We start from the raw sequence: 15,716 nt of genomic DNA on the forward strand, positions 1-15,716 counted from the left end.
ACCTATATTTCTGGAATTCTTTTTCCACCAAAACAACATGTGCTTAATCTTGACAAAGAGCTACAAGATTATAATGTTGCACATTCAAAGAGTTTTTCAGTATTTCAACCAGAGTACTTTAGCATCGTAATCAAGACTTCATCCGTTTACTTCATGCTTAAATCAGTTTAAAGTTTTTGGTAAAATCAGACAAAGTGCAAATAATATAAACAAAAATATATTTTTTCAGATTGATACATTACAAGGCGAAGGATTTGCTAATAATGGCGTACATAAATTTTGCGTTATAAAGACGTCATTCAAGAACTCTATTATATTTTATTTATAACTCATTGAGTACATTTGTTTGAATTAAAATCATATAAACTGGTTATTATTGCATTCATAGGCGTAGGAAAGGGATGGGGGACTTGAATGGAGGTCTTTAGTCCCCGTGAAGCTTGTAATCGGGTTTTACTAGCCCTACAAATAAAGGAAAGCATTGCCAAAACGTTATTACGTTATTACATTGTTATCTTTAACAATATGTGTCCTGTAAAATATATTTTGTTCTAATCACATAAAAATTAAAAAAAAATTATTGCTGTGGACGAGGCTCAAGTTAGTGGTGTGACACTGGTGCACTGAATGTGCAACAGTACAAGCTAATGTACTGAAACTCAATGAAGAAAAATTTATAGGGAAAAAAATGTGCCACTGTAAAAATTTCCTATTCTAATACCTGGTCTGACGCCTGCTAAGATTTATAAGAAGTCCAAGAATACAAGAAATACAAAGCCACCAAAAATGGCAATTTACAGATAGATGACGGTAAATTTGGAAAAATTAAATTTTGCACTTAAACCTTAGTCTCTAATCATATGGCTTAATCCAATTCCCAACCACTTAACTTTGCATTCCAACCATCGTTTATTTTAAAACTATGTAGAGTAAAATTGAATTTGTTGCTGAATTGTCGTTTGTTGCGTTTCTACTACATTAAATATCATTCATGTCCACAGTCATCATGGCCACTGCAAAAATGGCTACTGATGCCTGAAAAACTCAGTGAACTGGCCAAAGTCCACTCTAGCCTCAAAATTAAAAGCATTCAATATTTTTCAATACTATGATTCAATCACAGTACGTATTTGGTTGTTCAGCTCGAATCATCTGACAATATCAAATCAATTTTATTTACGACTGCTGTTTGTAGTTTAACCAACGAATTGGTACATTTAGTACATGGAACATTTCATAGACAAGGAGAAAGTATCATGTTTTGTCTCTTCTAGTCGTTCGCTTGTGACCCCATTATGCAATATTGCTAAAATGTTTCGTTGTTAAGGTACATACTATCCGATTTTCTCAAAATATTTCTTTGTCGACTCAATGTTAGTCGACCAACAACCAAACTCACCAAACAAAGGCATTCTGATTCGTGAATTGTGTTTGTGGTGTCATGTCTCTCCTTAATTATGCTTTGTCACCCCCTCCCTCTTTTGAAGAAATTCCCGGTTCCAGTACACGTTCTTCTTTGGAATGTGATGGATGTGAATAAGTTAAAATGAAAACAACATGGCGCGCGTCATGTAAAATTTGTGTCGTATACTACCATATTTATAATAAGCTTTCAAAAATTTTTTGAAAATTTTTGCCATTTCTACACATCAAACCTTCCTAAGATTTATTTTTATCTTTATCGTTCACACATTAGAGGCCATGCCAGCAAGAAAGGTGAGAAAGTATTTCATATTAATCGTGTCTTAGTCACTCACTGTGAGTGAGTGTGACAGTGTCGTTTTTCAGTTTTTGCAATATGACTCACAATTTTTCCTCTTTGTGTGTGTGTTTAATTAACACAAATGAATGACCATTGCATTTTTGACTATCGTGTTTCGCTTTCATCAGGCAATAAAAAGATCATGGCCGTATCATTTGACAGCAATGTTGCTGAAGGCTTTGTTGATGTCGAAAAACTATTGACTTCCCTCACGACTTCCCTCGTTCACTCACCTTTTCGTTCACTTATTCCATTCCATTCACTCATACATCCATTAACTCATTCCACCCCTCGTTCACCATTCACTTCATTTCATTCATTCCTCATTCCACCACTTCACTTCCTTTCATTCACTTACACTCCCTCATTCACTCACTTCACTTCCTCACTTCTTTCCTTACACTCTCTCATTCACTTCCACTTCCTCCATTCCTCCATTCCATTTACCATTCCATTCCCATTTATTTCCATTATTCATTTTTACATTCCTTTCCATTCCACCATTTTTTCCATTCCATTCCGATCCATTCTTTATTTTTCCTTTCATTCCATTCATTCCTTCATTCCTTTACCCACTCATTTCACCTCCATCATTCCATATTTACATTCCCTCCATTCATTCCATCTCTTCCTTCACTCATACACTCTCTCATTCACTTACACACTCCCTCGTTCACTCATACACTCTCTTATTCCCTCGAACACTTCGTTCACTTAGACACTCTTATGTTCACTTGCACACTCCCTCATTCCCTCACGGACTTTGTTTCATCGACATTAATATAGGAAGCATGGTCAACTTATCATTTTTATTCATCACATTGTTTTTCGGGTCATTATATCATACCGATGCATGAAGGAGAGTCTGTAGCAAATATTTTTTGTTGTAAAACTGCTGCCTGTTGCTGCACATAGTGATGTAGATAAAAGGAGAACTATAACATTTATCACGACAAATATATAAGCCATTAAATCGAACTTAGACGTAATGCTTAATCAAGTTTTTTGATAACATACATGAACAGCAATGCAGAAACGTCTAGAAAGTTTTTTATCAAATAAAGCATTATTAGAAATTATTGCATCTTTGCATGTCATTTTTAATGCAGTATTGACTCATGTTATTTCATTTTCTTGAAGTTATGAATCCTCCCTCCCTCCTTCATTCTCTTCCGCCTTGTTTCCCGTGTTCAATCACAAACTCCAACTTTCTTTCACACAATCCTTCGTTCACTCACACACTTTTCTCTTTCTTCCTTTTCATTCCTTTGTTCATTTACACATTCCCTTGATCATTCATATGCTAACTCACTACCTCCGAAACCTTAACACAATAGTTTGTTTTTCTCAATTCTCACTTTCTCAAGAAAAGTCTTCTATTTTTAGCATTTTTTGACAGTATGAATACCTCCTTGAAAAGTTGACATCATTTAAACTAAAGACGAAAAGTATATTTTGAAATCGCACTTCATCACAAAATCTAAAGTGTTATTGGTCATGATTGAACTGGTATGAATTAAATGATTATTTATTAAAGAGGTTTTGTTTATTTTTCGTAGTTGACTCTTTCTGTAACGAAAACTTTGAATGACAAATCTATCTTCAGCCCAATACTGAAAGGAAATGAAATTGAATTTTACATACCCATGTAAGTACTTTTTGGAATGAGCCTTGATAGTACTTTACTCCATGTTTATTCAATTCCCTCCACTCTAGTGGCGTAGCTTGTTTTGCTTTGAGATATTTCATATTTTATAAATTGAATGATTGAATGTAACACGGCGTGCGTGCTTGCGCGGGACGACACGCGCGAACAAAAAATGGGAAAATCGCGGGGGAGCTTCCACACGTAATTGCCTTGTTTCAACTGCACAAATGTTGATGTAAATATTTCGATGTTAACCGACCGTATTGACAACAGATATTTAATCACGGATAGCACTAACTATCGTAGTTTACTTTTTTAACTGTAGGTACGTAAATCCTAAATTCAACTGCGTTGCACGAAACGTAGTCAGTCAAATAATTAAGTAACTGCGTAGGTAACTTGCGCCGAAATTGCATGGAGAGTTGTTTTTTTTACATAAAATTGCATAACGTTTAATCAATTATTTTGTAATGACGGTGAGTGAATGCAAATAACAACGAAAGAATGACAATGAAATAAAAAAACGCTCACCTTCTGTAGTTACCTTAAAATTTTGCAGACTATTGTCGTGTTTACGATGTAAACGAAAATTTAAGAAAAAGATTCAAAGTGACATTCTGACGATTGAATTCGGATTTCTTTAGAAACTTTATTTTATCACCTGTACAACCAATTTTATATGAATGTGCTGTGCAAGATGAAACAACCGTATACTTGTCCAAAAATTCATATTATGTTGTATGTGCTATAGCATCATAGTGTTTGAATAACCTGCTACAGACCTTAAAACTAAGCGAGAGGGTATGATTAGTTGCGTAACTAAAACCACAGAATAGATATTTTTAACAGAAGGCCCACTTGTGTCGGAACCTTTGATGTTTATGTTCATCACCTTTCTAAAGCAAATTTTAAGCAGACACGCCTTCCAGCAAGATATTTCCGCTAGATCGCAATAGAAAATATAGATGTTTTGTACAAATACATCGTTTTTCACAACAAAAACTTTGAGTCTTAACTTCTTAGCAAGATGATAACTCTTTGTAAAAATTTGGGCAAACTTTTGCTTTAAACGTGAATTATTAGTAAAATAGCATTCTCGTTTAATACTATTCCATATTGACCCAGCTAGCAAAACCACGTTGTCTCAACGTTGTACCAACGTTCGTCCAACATTAACTCAACGTCGAGGACCAACGTTAAGTGAACATTTTTTTGTGAACTCGTAGGAACGTGGTGGCGACGTTAGGATGAGCGTTGGGATGTAATGTACTTTCAACCAAAACCAGACGTTCATACAACGTTCGTACAACGTTTGCCCGACGTTCATTAAACGTTTATACAACGTTCATACAACGTCTATCAGATGTTCATACAACGTTTACCTGACGTTTATCCGACGTTCATTTAACATACAATTTATGATGCATTATTTGTGAAATCATAAAACAGAATTTCCAATAATACAAACTAAAGTTTAATTTTCATATAATCAACTTTTAATTCATCTATTTTGCTGTGGGTGTTTTAATATACATATTTACAAAAATGCTAACTAGGCCGATTCCAATAAGTTGATATTCGGACCTGCAAGAAAATAACATATATGATTATTAGAAAATGGTAGTCTATATATCATTTTTATATCTTACCACCTACAACAACATTGCCATACTTGTCTGTAAAAGATACCATTTAAATAGACAACTGAATCGTCTGCTGTATGTATATCTTCTTAATTTAATTTATACAAACATAAGAATCAAAGTATTTTTTAGTTTTATTCACTTAAAAGCAATCGAATAAATCCCCTTATATGAATGCCACTACGTACGTACGTCGGATATAAGAAATTATCTCGCGCTACAACGTCATCTCATACGCACGAGAAACAAAAAAAGTGAACAAAACTTTAATCGTTACGGCACCTTTTTCACATTTAACCAACATTTGCTTTTTTATATAAATAATAAAACAATTATTGAATTGGGTTCCACGTAATATAAAGAATTATCAAGCCATCAATGTGTTCTATCTGCCTCAACGTTGGTAGATTAAACAAACCTTGGCCTTCATAAGTCTTAATTCATATACTATTTTATTCAATAATTGTTTAATATCACGCTAAGCAAATTGTATATAATAAATCTAATCATGCAGTTTGAGTTAACAAAATTTAAAACTCGCACATATCTAATACCTGCACTAAAATGAACGTTTTTAAAGGTACGCATTATGTATATGTGTCCATTCTATTTTGCTTTACTTATAATTGAAGGACAATGAAAGACACATGCTCACTTTCTTTAAGTGCACATGCCAACAATGTTATTGTTTATTTTTCTGAACTTACACAGACAAGAAAATACAAATATGCTAACTATGAGATTACGGAGGAAAATAAGTTGAGGTCTCCCTGTCTAAGTTGAGAAAATCAAACAAAGAAAAAATCGCATCTATATACTTTACCCAGCAATCTATGATGATAATGACATGTTACCTTAAATCTGGAACCACCTTGCTTCCCTGGAGTATATTTTAAAAATTCGGCAATTTGCTCTTCAACGTTGGCCTCCCTGCACCTTTATGAGCTCTGAGGCAGGCTTCTAACAAGAGAAACGAAACAGAAAAGACATACTTTAAATAAATTGCATAGATAAAAGACTAAATCATTTTCGTAAACTGAATGATAAACAACAATTCATTATAGTGACAAATGCAAAACAGTTAATGTATTAGCTTTTAAAACTTGCAACAATATTCCTTATGACAAGGAGCAACATAAATGGCTGTTTTTCCGATTCACGAACGAGAAAAAAGAGACAAAACATGGTACTGCTGCAGCAATCATTGTCGTCTAATTGTGCTTACTTGTTAGAACTTTGCAAAGGGCAAGGCGCTGAAATGGTCGCTTTGACTTTCTGCATTTTAAACTATATTGGGACTATAGATTATTTGTTCCCAGCTTTGTCATAATTCTTCTAACAATGTTTGCACAGGTTTTGCGCACAGTGCTACCAAAAACTGCAGCTAGTAAAGAGATTTTATTCTCTTTATCTTTTAATCTATTTATCTTTTATGATAACTTATATGGAAAAGTTCAATTTAGACAAAAATTTAGAACCATTTTGATCTCGAATTGCAAAACAAAACCATCCAAAGGGAATGGTGAGAGCTTTTAAGGCCTAATTCCACTGCAGCGAAATGCGAAATAGTTCGCGGGAAACTGATATAACGCATGCGCACCTTTGCCATGAGGCATTTCTCGGCGAAAAATTTCTGTTTCGCCAAAGTTGAAATTGTTTCAACTCTCAAGCGAAAAAAACCAGCGAAACCAATGAAATAACTGCTTTGTAAACAAAATTTAATATGGCGTCTCTGGAAATCAACATGACTAGTCTTTCGGAAGACACAGCTCTATTACTTCATAGCATAAATGCCAACGAAACTCCCGATTTCCATGATGATTTTTGTGAAATACTTATTAGCGAAGTTCAGTCTTTGCCAATTTTATGGATGAGAGAATCCCCTGATTTCAAACGGTCAGACAAGAAAAGGATTGTCTGGGCAAATTTAGGAAAAAAACTTAATCGCGATGGTGAGTACATGGTTTAGTTTGGTGTGTTTTCTGCCAAGCCTTCAGGTGAAGGTGCACCTTGAACATGCTATAAGTAATAAGAAAGAGTACACAGAAGTTACATATTTCATGCATGTTTTATTTTTTCCAAGTTTTTTAAGTTCCCTACTGTTTACACCAGTGACTTCTATATTTACTAGAGTATGGTGTGGGATGAAATTATGCAAGGCTCTCCCTTTACAGATTATGTCATAGGCAGTTCAGGAACTCTGATGTTCAAGATTTTGCAACTTGGTGGATACAGTTGAATTTTTTGTGAATTGTACTGCACCACATCTAGTCATCAATTGCATGGTTAAAAATGCAGTTGCCTAAATAATAAAAGATCTTTGTGTTAATTGTGTTCACTAGCTTAATTTCTTAAATTTTTTTATTTAACTTTTTTAGTTAACTTTCTGAAAAACAAGTGGAAAAATCTCTGTGATAGCTTCAAAAAATGTCTTGACAGAGAAAGAGATATGAGCAAGTCAGGTGCAGGTGCTTATAAGCCACCTCGCTGCAGATATTTTAGTCAATTGGCATTCCTTCGGGATACACTAAGTAATCGCACCACCCATAGCAACGTTACCATCCAGTCTGTTGAATCACAACATTCACAACACCAGTCCCCATCCTCGTCTACATCATCAGAACCTATTTCTTGTGCAGAAGGTATTTTAAATCAAAGCTTCCTAATGTTGAACCTCAGGCAACTATAGTTCATCGTAAAAGGAAAAAAAATGATGACATGGATCCTATTGATCACTACTTAATTAATGCCATAAAAGAAAAAGATCAAGGCAGTGATAAGAAAGAACATGAAGATGAAGATTTCTTTTTGTAAAAGTATTGTGGATGTTTTGAGAAAGTTCCCAAGAAAAAAAGTCTGGAAGTAAAATAAAAATTCAACAGATTCTTCTGGAAGAGATGGATGATGAATGAGGGAAATGTGAATATTCACTTTGTTTTGTCTGACAGGTTTATGTTTTGTTTGTAAGTTTTGTTGTGATGTTTTTTATTTTGAAAAAAATTTGAATTCCTTGCATGAATCATGATCATTTCCCATGCAAATTTTAGGGATGACATTAATGTCTTTTAAATAAAGTTATCATGATTTGTGGCAATTATTTACATCAACATCATATGCATGCCATTGCCAAGGGACCTCTCCTTCCTTTGAATTAAAATATTTACAAAAATTGTCTCTTACTTCTTTAGCATCTTTTGCATAGTTGTTTGAACCAACTCTTGATATTTGACCCAAACCAGTTGTATCAACTACCATATCTCGCCAGTCCCCTCCTTTGAAATGTCCATTGATTTCATGGTCAACAAAACCTAATGGACAGTATCGGTTAGCATATGTCTTTCCATTCATTAGGTAATTATGCAAAGCAACACAAGCTTTGGTAATTGAAATAACTGTGTCAACTTTTGCATGAATTGGACGTCTAAATATTCGGAATCTTGCAGCCAATATTCCAAACGAGTTTTCAATTATACGCCTGGCTCTTGATATGCGATAGTTGGTCACAAGTTTCCTTATGTCCAAATTAGGATTTGCATAAGGCTTCATCAAGTTCTGACGTAATGGGAATGCATCATCTCCAAGAAAGACAAATGGAAATAAAACATTTGAACTGTCTATCTGTCTTGGTCTAGGCACTGGCAGGAGATTCTTAAGAATAGAATAGCCAAGATTGCTATTAGAAAATACACCACCATCACTTTGCCTGCCTGCTTCCCCAATATCGACCATTGTAAATTGGTAGTTTCCATTACAAACTGCTAGCAGCACAATTGAGAAAGTTTTTTTATAATTGAAAACAGTGAACCACTCTAGCAGGTGCTTGAATGAGTACATGTTTTCCATCAATGCACCCCAAGCAATTAGGAAAATTCCAACGTTTTTCAAACAATTTGGCAATTGCTAACCAATCTTCTGGTGCTTTAGGCATGTTCAAAATGTTTTTCTCCAACATTGCTTCCCAAATAGCATTCGATGTTTCGCTGACAATCTTTGATATTGTGGTTTCTCCAATTCTATAACTCATCGATATGGTTGAGAAAGAGTCACCCGTTGATAAATAGCGCATAGTCACACATAATCTCTCTTCCGGTTTTATAACATCTCTCCGAGTTTCCTGTTTATAAATTTTTGGCGCTATCCAGCTTAAAACCTCTTCCATCTGGCTAGGATCCATCCTGAATTGCTTAAAAAACAACTCATGGTCGTGCAGTTTCAACTCCTGTACTAAGTTCACAAATTCCGCTCGTATTGCACGACATTTAAAAAGCTTTCTGACCCAAAATCTCTTTTTGTATTTTTTCAAACGTCGTTTTCTTCTTCGGTATATCAAGAGCAGGCAAATTAATTGTTTGCGGCTGAACTCCATATTGCTATATTATTTAAAAGTTGGCGCTCTTTTTCTCATGCGTGGAAATCGAATTACAGGAGAAAATTTCGCAGAAACAAAATTTCGCGCGAACTATTTCGCATTTCGCTGCCGTGGAATTAGGCCTTTAGAAAGAACAGCTTCTTCGTTAAAATTTTTCAGCACAAATAAAACGACTCACTCCTAAGAGCCGTTTGAAGTATCGTAACGTATTTAAATCAATCAGAACACGACAATGCTCTCACGAAAAACACGATGCTAGATTCATATAGTTTAATCAGATAATCTGACCCCTTAACGTCACGAAAATCGTCATTAAAATTACGTTTCAGACTTGTACAAACGTGCATGTTTTCAAGCTTCAAACACAAATGGTAGAAAAAAAAGTCAGTATTATGTTACGTAATTGCAAATGAAACTATCGTTTTCACGTTTCCAAACCGATAAAGGGGAAGGTCTATGCCTTCCTTTGACACATTTTTTTTACGTAACACTTGAAAGAGTCATATATAAAAAATAGGCAGTGCCAATAAATATTACTAAATACGTATGGGTTAACTTTCCAAAACTTACCAACTTTCTCCTGGACTTTTCTTCATTAAGACTAGAGGATAGGTCCTCAAGTTCTTCAACCGAATCTAAGGGATTAGGTACAACATCTTCCAAAATTTCGTGCTCGTCTACACCTTTAGTAGCGCTTAACAGGCACGCAATATTGACACAATATTCTTCTTGCTTATCAATTAATGTTTCCAGTTTGGTGAGAACTGATCTTTGGGAGCCTACAAGATATATAAGAAAATAATTGAATAACTAATGTATAACCTACGTAATATCTTAAAAATATAAAACCTTACAACATGCTAACAAGAAAATTCAAATAAATCTCGCATCAAATTGCTAATTGAATACGCATACATAATAGCAACGCTATTCAAAACCTATATACTGTAGAAGAGATGCCATTAATGTTTGGTTGAGAACGTCTTCCTGCAGGTGTTATGTTCATAAAACTTGTCTAAGGCGTTTCGTGCGATGAAAGGTCATGCGCATCTGCAAAGCAATCACGTGTTGCAGTCAGTTGTGAAAAAAACCATTTCAAACGACACAAAATGAACGTAAATGAAAACGTAACAACATAACATGGAATAATGAATTGTAAGAAAAGCCTGCCTAAGACACCACTGTTTTGTTGAGAATGTCTTTCTCTTGTTGTGCCAGTTGTAAGAATTCCTAGTGAAGAGACGTTGCTTGTATCTACAGAGAAGACACGTACTGGGTTTAACATATATCTTTATTGCACGCACGAACGTCATTTAAATTAAGGCACTACAATTTTCAAAAGTCAGAAACAGAAAGGTGACTAAAATAAAAAACCTCGAGAAAGTTTAATTTAGTAGTTTGATAGCAAACGCAAAGAATTAGATTTGAACGAATGTATTTTGATAAAATCGTGGTGTGAACAAAACTGCAATTTTAACTATAACTAACATTTTTTTAACTAATTACAACAACATTTTAAAGGACCAACGCCTACAGCACCTGTAGAACATACATAAGCCTTATAATGCAACGATGGACGTAGAAAAACAGTAAATGTACAATACGAATGTTAAAGTTATTTAAAAAAAATCAATCAAAATTATTTCAACATTTTTGTCGACATATTATATGAAAGTTGCTGATTAGTCAGTTCTGATGACAGAAAACTTCACACTACGCTGAGATGGTGTCTTACTAGTAGATGGAGAAGTTATTGCATGATCCTTTGTGTTTAGGATTTCTGGTGCTAGTTCACCGTCATATAAATCTAGATCAATATTATATTAAGATGAAAAGAGAAATTTTATACATGCATGTTTCTGTCAAAAAATTGTCTACTTGTACAATGATTATAATTGCGCTTATACCTTTTTCTGCAAGGGAGATCAGCTCGCTGCACACCGGCAAATCTAAAAAGCAAAATCAATAATTACATTTAAATGCAACGTAGCATTATGTGAAAAACTGCACTCCTTTGAATAAAGCAATGGCCTATTGCATTGCAACTACAGTACTTACTTCTAGAATTTGTAGATAAGATTTCATTGACGGCTGTTATCATATTACTTTCAGAAGATTCCAATAAATGTTTATTGTTCATACTAAAAGATGCAAAACGTGGAGCAGGAGGTAACTGAAGGGCTCTGTGTTGAATTACGGGTTCATCACTGTCATCATCGTCTGATGAGAAAAAATACCCGATCATTGCATAACAATGTTTATTGAGTACTCAAGCTGTACTAAAAATACTAAAATATGGTTAATTTAATGCTTGCCAAAGATGTAATATTTAAGTAGCTACGGCAATACATTCAGTCTTAATCCTATCTTTTCCCATCTTTAGGAAGAAGACATAGCCAAATTCAAAGAACTTATTGTGTTTCGCACACAAGATCCTTCATTGACTACAGCCATATACGCACGTAGGTAGTTATAACAGTAGAAATAAAACACTTTTCTGTGTTACTGTGTACGTAAGTTGTTGTGATTGGAGAGAAATATCTAGAATACTATATAACCTACTTTCTATGTCACTGTAATCTGGAAAATCTTCCATACTCCTTTTGAGACAAGGACGTTTTCGTGGCTTGTCGTTGATTGACTCATCATCTGATTCAATGTTTGAAGTGGCAATGGCTCTTCTAGCAAACTTTTGGGCACTTTTAAAGTTGTCTAAGTAAAAGAAAGGTTTCAATTTAGAAAACAGAGGATTAAATCGTTTATAGCACTTTTGAGGCTTCAGTGGAGAAAATGTGAAACAGCTGGCAGCAAGTTTATAAAAAATTCTGAAAATAAAAAATTCCTACACCAGACATAGCAATGATTATTTACAATCAAAATGGAAATAAATAGAAATCCAAAATAAATGTAACCTAAATGAAAAATTCATACTATAATCACAAGACATCATATTAACCTGCAAATGTGAATATTCTGACTTTATGTTTTTTCCAACCATTTTTGTATGGCAATTCCAGCTTCTTTACAATAGCTGAGACGTTTGTCCTCGGCCAATAGCAACACAAAAGCTAAAGTGTAATTAAATGAAAAATAGTTGCATTGACCTGTACTTATAAACTCAGGAAGATCTTTAAGATATGCCATATTACATTCTATGGGAGTCCATTGTCCTTTACATATTATAGCATATGATTGTGACTTATATCAATCCTCCAAAGTAGATATACATAGCACATACTTTAAGTAACGAGCACATAGATAAAAATGAATGATTGAACAATATTGTATGAAAACAATAATGCAAAGCAAACCCTACACCATCACATGCTTCAATCCAACTTCTAGGAACAACTTCAACTGACTTCTTATCAAGGAATTCTACAACTGCATATGTATCAGTAGACATCTAAAGTAAATAAAAATTAAATTTCAGATTGGCAGATCATATCTTCATTTAATTTCAAACACCGCACTGCATAAAAAACATTCTTTCATATGACATTCATTTCACGAGAAAACATGAGCCCAACAATATTGACCTGCTCACCACTGTGTGACTTCATAGCTCAGTTGGTCAGAGCACTGCATCGGCACCGCAGAGGTCATGGGTTCGAATCCCGTTTAGTCACCTGAATTTTTCAGGTTCATGAGACAATTGCTTAAATTGTCCAGCAAAGTGCGAAGATCATATTTTCATTTAATTTCAAACACCACACTGCATAAAAAAAATTCTTTCACAGCTATCACCATTAGGCATTGCATCTTAAAGCTTTATTAGCAGCAATCCAGTTTTTTCTGTACTGCCCCCGGTTACATTTCATTATGATATGAACTTAAATAAATAATAAAATGTAACTGTCACTCTATTGTTGATTGATTTAAACATATCCTAATGTTACAACCCATTCCTCCTAAGTGCTGGTGATCACAACATTTAGCAAAATGTTTTAATCAAAAAATGATGAGTCTCATTCACAGGTCATGGTAACTTATATGTCTCCTCAACCATTTGTAACTTATTCACTACTTTACATGCATGTATCATACCTAATTTATACATAATCCTAAAATTTTAAGTATAACATTATAGTTTACTGCTAACAACTGCGAATGGAAAATGTTCTAAGCAACTAAGTAAAAATAATTTAACTGACATTGCAAGCTTACTAAAGAAATAGGCGAAGTTAATAAACCAATCTAAGAGATAAAAAAGTGGGTTGTAAACTACATATTGTCTTGAATGCAATAATTGGACAAACGATACTTACTAGTATTATAAAGCAACCATGCATTGTTATGAATAAACATTCAATTACCTCTTTGTAAAATTATATCAATGTTTAAAAACTGCTGTGATTTGCATTAGAAACTACAACTATTTTAAGGTTTAAGGCTTCATGATTCTTAATCAAAAACATTTTTTAAATCACATAATCACTAACCCCATGTTAAAAAATATTAGTCATCAACACAGACGTTTATATCATAAAAAGGTTTGAGTTTAATGTTATAAAAAAACAACAAAATTAACAAAGTTTTTGTCGAAACAATTGAAAATTAAGGCTATAGTAAGGTGTATGAAATATGAAAATGAATTTGTTAAATGTCCACAGAAATAAGACAATAACCCGCAGGCTTTTCTGAATTTTGGCGATCAATAATTGGCCTTATCACTAAAGATAAAAAAATTGGCCTTTCTTAATAATGAGAACAAATTACCTATGTCAAAATCATTTAAAGAGCCTGGAAAGCTACATCAGCAAAGTAACATAAAAATTCGTTGTTTTACGCATTTATCATCAATCCATTATAAACATTTCAACCATCCTTTGTCGAGTTGTATCATTTAAATTTTAAAGCTTTTTGTGCTTATCAACACACCAAATTACTTAAATAAGATGTTGCTTGTATTATTTGTGGCAAAATACAATAAATTGTATGCTTTATTTAACCAACGGTAACGGTATATCGACAAAGGCATTATAAGACGTTCATTGTTCCTCATTATCTTTGTTCAACAATAACTACAATATCTAAACAAATAAAATTTCACCTTACTTTGATCACGTTACAATATAGCAGCACTTGTTCCAAAACACCGTTTCTTGCTAAAGTTGCGTTAAGAATAAGAAATGAAACGGGTCAACCGTCAACCATTGAATACACATGTTGAATTATTCCTTGCCCAAGTTCTGTGTTTATTCAAATAAAATCAAAACAGCATGTACTTACGATGAAAACGTTGATCAGCTCGTTCTTGAATGTGTTCTACAATTATATATTCTTTCTTGGGTGAAAAATTTTATAGCTAAAGTCGACTTGCCACTTGTAATGAAGTACTCAGAAGACACTTGCAAAATAGTATTCTGAGCCCGCAAATTTTCTTAACGTCTACAGCGATTTATGTTTCTTATATTGCATATTTCGCCAAGTGTGTCGTATCGGTCGCATCCGCGTTATAACGTTATCAAACTATATATTAAAGTTTATTTTTTATTAACGCTGATACAGCGAACGCATATTGATATCAATGTTCAGAAAAAACGACCGACGTAGTTTTTGTATTCGACATTGGTACAATGTTAAATGCAACGCACTACGTAAACATGAAATAACATAAATTGACGTTAATCGTAACGTTTAACCAACGTTCATATCACGTTAGACATTAACGAAGCTGCGACCAAAAAATCACCTTTATCTAACGTCCATCTTAACGTTTAACCGAAGTTGAAACAACGTCAGACAATAACGACGGGCACGCGACCAAAAAATCATCTTATACCAACGTTCATCTTAGACAACGTTGTTTCAACGTTACAACATAACTTCTTTACCGAATGTTAATTTTAACGTTTAACCAACGTTGACACAACGTGGTTAAAATTTGAATAAGAAAAACAACGTGGTAAGAACGTTGTATTAACGTTATATCATAACGCAACTTAAATACAACCTTCAGCCAACGTTAAGAAAACGTCGTGTGCTAACTGGGGATTTTGTGAAAGTATCTTGCTGGGAAGTCACGCATTCGTGGTGAAAAAAATACGCCACGATTTTAGCCAAGTGGGCCTTCTGTTAGATGTTTTTCTGTGCTAGAACGTTGAACCTTGAGAAATCTATGCATTGAATGGAATCTTACAGCAGATGCAGTAGTTAACGGAAAAAGCAAGTATATATGCACAAAAAATAAAGAAAGTAAGGTGGTCAACGTTACAGAAATTTCAGCTTTAAATATTAGTTTTTCAGGCTGCATATATCATAAAATAAATTGAATATTTACTGTCTATATAA

At 33.9% G+C, this 15,716-nt stretch overlaps 1 protein-coding gene and 1 long non-coding RNA gene across 2 annotated transcripts in view; both read right to left on the reverse strand.

The window, feature by feature from the left end:
• The window catches only part of LOC124437480, a 70,837-nt gene extending 56,301 nt beyond the window's left edge, over positions 1-14,536 (reverse strand). Inside the window, exons 1-8 of the mRNA XM_046987448.1 lie at positions 14,481-14,536; positions 12,739-12,828; positions 12,379-12,490; positions 11,985-12,134; positions 11,481-11,642; positions 11,330-11,371; positions 11,158-11,229; positions 10,593-10,676 (exon numbers count right to left, since the gene is read on the reverse strand). Of these exons, the coding sequence (XP_046843404.1) occupies positions 10,593-10,676; positions 11,158-11,229; positions 11,330-11,371; positions 11,481-11,642; positions 11,985-12,134; positions 12,379-12,490; positions 12,739-12,828 (712 nt within the window). The 5' untranslated portion in view covers positions 14,481-14,536. The remainder of the gene's footprint in view (positions 1-10,592; positions 10,677-11,157; positions 11,230-11,329; positions 11,372-11,480; positions 11,643-11,984; positions 12,135-12,378; positions 12,491-12,738; positions 12,829-14,480) is intronic.
• On the reverse strand, positions 4,862-6,398 carry LOC124437484. The gene is made up of 3 exons (XR_006945722.1): positions 6,279-6,398; positions 5,908-6,013; positions 4,862-4,994 (listed from the first exon to the last, which is right to left on the reverse strand). It is a non-coding gene; the product is annotated as an uncharacterized LOC124437484 (long non-coding RNA).
• Positions 14,537-15,716: the final 1,180 nt, after the last annotated feature.

Source organism: Xenia sp. Carnegie-2017, unplaced genomic scaffold (assembly GCF_021976095.1).
Source record: "Xenia sp. Carnegie-2017 unplaced genomic scaffold, XeniaSp_v1 HiC_scaffold_16, whole genome shotgun sequence".
NCBI lineage: Eukaryota > Metazoa > Cnidaria > Anthozoa > Malacalcyonacea > Xeniidae > Xenia > Xenia sp. Carnegie-2017.